General features: G+C 35.7%; 1 protein-coding gene across 3 annotated transcripts; it reads left to right on the top strand.

Moving 5' to 3' along the window:
• Window positions 1–1068: 1068 nt before the first annotated feature.
• On the top strand, window positions 1069–4086 carry LOC110868178 (tRNA (guanine-N(7)-)-methyltransferase). 3 transcript variants are annotated; one of them, XM_022117285.2, is made up of 3 exons: window positions 1069–1249; window positions 1441–2220; window positions 3782–4086. In XM_022117285.2, the coding sequence occupies exon 2, from the start codon at window positions 1449–1451 to the stop codon at window positions 2217–2219; it is 771 nt and encodes a 256-aa protein (XP_021972977.1). In that variant the 5' UTR covers window positions 1069–1249; window positions 1441–1448; the 3' UTR covers window position 2220; window positions 3782–4086. The 3 variants fall into 3 exon arrangements, with proteins under 3 accessions (XP_021972977.1, XP_021972976.1, XP_021972975.1); XM_022117284.2 differs by having other exon boundaries at window positions 3777–4085; XM_022117283.2 differs by lacking the exon at window positions 3782–4086 and having other exon boundaries at window positions 1441–2454.
• The last annotated feature ends 422 nt before the right edge of the window (window positions 4087–4508 follow it).

Genomic DNA, 4508 nt, shown 5'->3' with positions numbered 1-4508 from the left:
TATATATTAATTCATCACATTTGGATGAATAGTGCTCGGTCAACTTTCTTTGACTATTTTCCGTTTTCCACATTATTTACGAGAATACCATCATATGCATTGTATAGGGAATTTGGGTTGAGTGTTTGTTGATATTTACAAATGTAACCTATGTTTTTTTTGTTTTGCTTTTTACCCTTTTAACCTTACAAAATCATGCTATTATTATACTTAAGTGTTACAATTTTAAGTACATATATTTTGCAAATTATATAAACCAAGATTTAGTTATATAGGAGTATGGTAAAATTAAAAAAAAAAAGGAACATCGTAAAAATTAATTTTTAGATATATACAATCATTATTGTTTTACTGTTTTTGATAATTATTGGTTTATCACGATTTTTCTGGTTTTCTCTTTGGATTGGAATACCGTCTCAAACAATGTTTTAAAAACCGGTTTTTAGATCAAACCGGATTAGGCTAAAAAATGGTTCAACCGGTTGAACTAGGTTGTACCGAGCGGTTCAACCGGGTTGATTAGCTAACTCTATTATTTGATAAATTACAATATCAACTCAAAAGTTAATCCAAAAATGAATTATTACGTATTAAAAGATGATCTAAAAGTAAATCTATAATAAAAAATAATCCAAAAGATAATCGAAAATCATTCAATTTTCCAACAAACTCTTTAAATGAAAGTGTACGATATATTTAAGCCATTTGAGTGTTGAACACATCAATTATTTTCGTTTCATACAATATTAAATAAGAACTTTTAGTTACGAATAATCATAATATATAAAATTTACATAAGATAAGTATCAACTCAAACTAAAATAACCCTGTGCCGGTACCGGTATTACGTTTCAAACCGGTATACCGGATTTTACCGCTGGTACAAACCTTATGCCGTTTCACTTATTTACTGGGGTGTTTCGTACCGGATTTATATCTGGAAACGGTAATACCGGTATAACCGGCCGGTATTTACCGGTTTTTAAAACATTGGTCTCAAATCAAACTTCCGAATGCCCGCCACGAAGCGTGGGGCATCATACTAGTTAAAATTAAAATTAAAACAACCCTAAACTAAACTAAACTGAAGCAGCCGCCGCCGTCGTCGTCGTCCTCTTGTCTATCTTCCTGTTCGCTCCTCCATCTTCTAAACCTAAAAAACAAACAGCCGACTGAGAGATCTTCTTTCATTCATTCTACGATTCAGCAGGGAGGGAAGGTAAGGTTCAATCAGCAAGCAAGCAAGCAGGTAAGCTTCGATTAGCCACCATTTCTTCTCTATTACATTTGTTGCCATTCGGAAACGCGATCCCTTGCGAATCCGGATCCTGTTCGTACCGCGAATTGGATCGGACGAACCAAAACGAAAATGATGCCATGACCAGCGAATTATGTGACTATGTTCTTGATAAACCCTAACTTTTTAAAATGTCATTGCAGATTCTACAATGCAATTGGAGGAAAAAGTAGCATCAGGAGACGAATCAAACCCTTGCCTCAGCAAATCCACCCGTCTTCCACGAAAACGGTTTTACCGAGCACGAGCTCATAGCAATCCGTTAAGCGATTCCCATTTCCCCGTCCCGACTTCCCCTCTTCATGTAGATTACTCCCTTCACTTTCCTCACTTTTTCCCATCACCCGATTCCCCGAAAAAGATAGAATTTGCAGATATCGGGTGTGGGTTCGGAGGACTTTTGATCAGTCTTGCAACCCTTTTCCCCGATACCCTAATGATCGGAATGGAGTTGAGAGACAAGGTAACGGAATACGTCAAAGAACGGATTCTAGCTTTGCGTGTTTCAAACCCGGGCCAATACCAGAATGTATCCGTTGTTAGAACGAATTCGATGAAGTATATTCCGAATTACTTTGAAAAAGCACAGCTTTCGAAGATGTTTTTCTTGTTCCCGGACCCGCACTTCAAAGAAAAGAACCATCGTAGGCGTGTGATTAGCCCGTTTTTGTTAGATGAGTATGCGTATGTGATTAAGCCTGGTGGGATTATATACACCATAACTGATGTGGAAGAGCTTGGAGAGTGGATGAAGTCGTGTTTGGAAAATCATCCGATGTTTGAATCGCTCACTGAAGAAGAGCTTGAAGCCGATCCGGTGGTGAAGTTGTTGAGTTGTGCAACTGAAGAAGGGCAAAAGGTGTCGAGAAATGGTGGGCAGACTTTTAAAGCCGTTTTTAGGCGTATCGTCCTCAAAGATTGAAGTAAGTTTTGTAGTTGTTTAGCGTTTTAAATTTATTTTCTTGATTTTGGATTTCTGTTTTTGGTTGCATTTCTGTTGAAAAGACCATGCTTTAGATTATGTAACTTTCAGTTTTGTTTTTCCTTTTTTGCCCCGTACACTAGGTTAAAAACCCTTGTGTTGCACGGGTTGAATATAGGAAATATTAAATAGTTAGTAATGAAGATTTAAGAATAATTAAACAATGTTTTGAGCATAATTATCAAAAGCGAACGCTTTTGGCGCCTAGGCCATTTTTTTGAGCGATGCGCACCCAATGCGCTCCTAATTCCCAGGTAATTATAGCGCACAATTGATACTAATTAATTGTATCTGATTTGATTTTGTTCGTATTCTTTACCAGCTTATTATTTCTGCTTTCAATGTATTGTTTTTATTCTCTGAATTTATTTCTGCGTATTAAATTTTTCTAACCCAACTTAGTATTTCTCTATTAATTTCCTTACACGGGATAACTATGCTATAATTTAGTTCTCTATTTTACCAACTTATAAAATTTGGCTTTTTTGACTGATTGAAATCTGAATTGTCACACAACCGATTTGGTACTTGATGTTGAAGATTATGGTAGTGTACGCTTTTTTTCCTCAGGCCCACATTTTCTTTGCGCTTTTCGCCTAGGCCCTAAGCGCCTTGAGTGCGCCTCCCACCTTTAATAACTATGGTTTTGAGCTAATAAGATATATTTACAAAAATAAGAGATAGAATACGAAGGGGTGAGATAAGAGAGGTAGGAAAAAGCATTTTGGGCTCGTAGAACTGTGAGTTACTTCATTATTAGATGTAGATAAGTTTTTAAAAATAGTTGAATCATGTTTGCTGTTTGTACATGAAAAAAAGGTCTAAAAGATATGTGTTCTAAAGTATATAACTGTGATACATGAGTTTCTTCAATAATAGCAAACCATGCATACCGGATGCTCCGTTATACTACCTCTAGACATTGGGTATGTTTGGCAAAAGTAGCTGGTGGCTGGAAGCTGGTAGCTGTAGCTTTTTAGATATATTTGGTGTTTGGCAGAGTAGCTGAAGCTTTTAATAAAATGTATAAAATGACTAAAATGGACATAACTAAAAAATTTAAAAGTTTGTGCATTAAAAAGTTCATTATATTTAGAGGTTAAAATAGTCATTTTTTCCCTAAAAGCTTGTAGCTCCTTCTAAACGCTACTAGTAGAAGCGCTCAACCAAAAGCTTCAAGCTCCTAACCTAAAAGGTTCAAGCTTCCTCAACCAAACAAGTCTTTTTATTGAGTAGGAACTTTTTGTTAAAAGCTTAAAGCTTGAAGCTTCATGCCAAACATAACCATTGTTGATCCATGTTTTGTAAATAAATCACCCATACCAATTTTCAGGACGACGCACAAATGTAATATACCCTAGCCAAGAAACCGTACGATGGTTTATCTATAATAATCACGCTCTTCAATTTTGTAGTCTTTTTATATTATAAAAAGAATAATGGATTTAATATATGTTGTTTGTGGATTGCTAATATCAGTTTCTGAATTCGATACAGTGCAGGACTGTAGGCACAGTGTGTAATTTGAATGGTAAAAGAGCCAAACAAAACAACAGTTTCTTAATTCACTAAGGTTCCGGATATGTCTTGTTTTGTTTTGTTTTGTTTTTCTTTTGATTACAGAGAACGGTTCTTGTTTTGTTTTCTTTTAGTAACAAAGAACGGCATGAGATATCTAACAGACTAGATGGCTGTTGATATTCGATCCATCGGTACTACACGACACTCGATACCACGGCTGCCCGAAACATCATAAGTGAAGCATAGTGATTTCATAACCGATTGAGAAACAATCAATGGTTGTCGGGGCTTATTATGAAATAGGGAGAGATTGAGCAAGAGAGATATGCTGGGGGTTTGCAAAAAGATCAGAATCCGAATAATCTGAAATTCCAAACCTCAAAAATTCGATTAAAATATAAATGAATACGATTCGTACAGTTGAACAGATATAAGATTAAGATTGATAGGTGATAACGCTTTAAAGCAAGAAGATTTGTGCTCACTCAATATAGTTCTCTCTCTGTCAGGATAGCATTAGCAACAAATTCGATTAAAATATAGTTCTCTCTCTGTCACAATAGCATCAACAACAAATGGATCATTCGAATCGCCTTCAACGTCATCAATCTCCTCAACGTATTCAAAGTAACAAAAAATAACACGAATGATCAAATCAAATGCATTAATGATGGCCATGGTAGCTCAAACAACAGGTTCAAATGGGTC

The sequence above is a fragment of the Helianthus annuus genome, chromosome 15, assembly GCF_002127325.2.
Source record: "Helianthus annuus cultivar XRQ/B chromosome 15, HanXRQr2.0-SUNRISE, whole genome shotgun sequence".
Classification (NCBI taxonomy): Eukaryota; Viridiplantae; Streptophyta; class Magnoliopsida; order Asterales; family Asteraceae; genus Helianthus; species Helianthus annuus.
The sequence above is the reverse complement of the archived record's forward strand: the minus strand, read 5'-3'. Positions and strand labels throughout refer to the sequence as shown.

Bases quoted from the DNA above. Each gene is read 5' to 3' on its own strand.
- LOC110868178 (XM_022117285.2), top strand. From the start codon at position 1,449: ATGCAATTGGAGGAAAAAGTAGCATCAGGAGACGAATCAAACCCTTGC.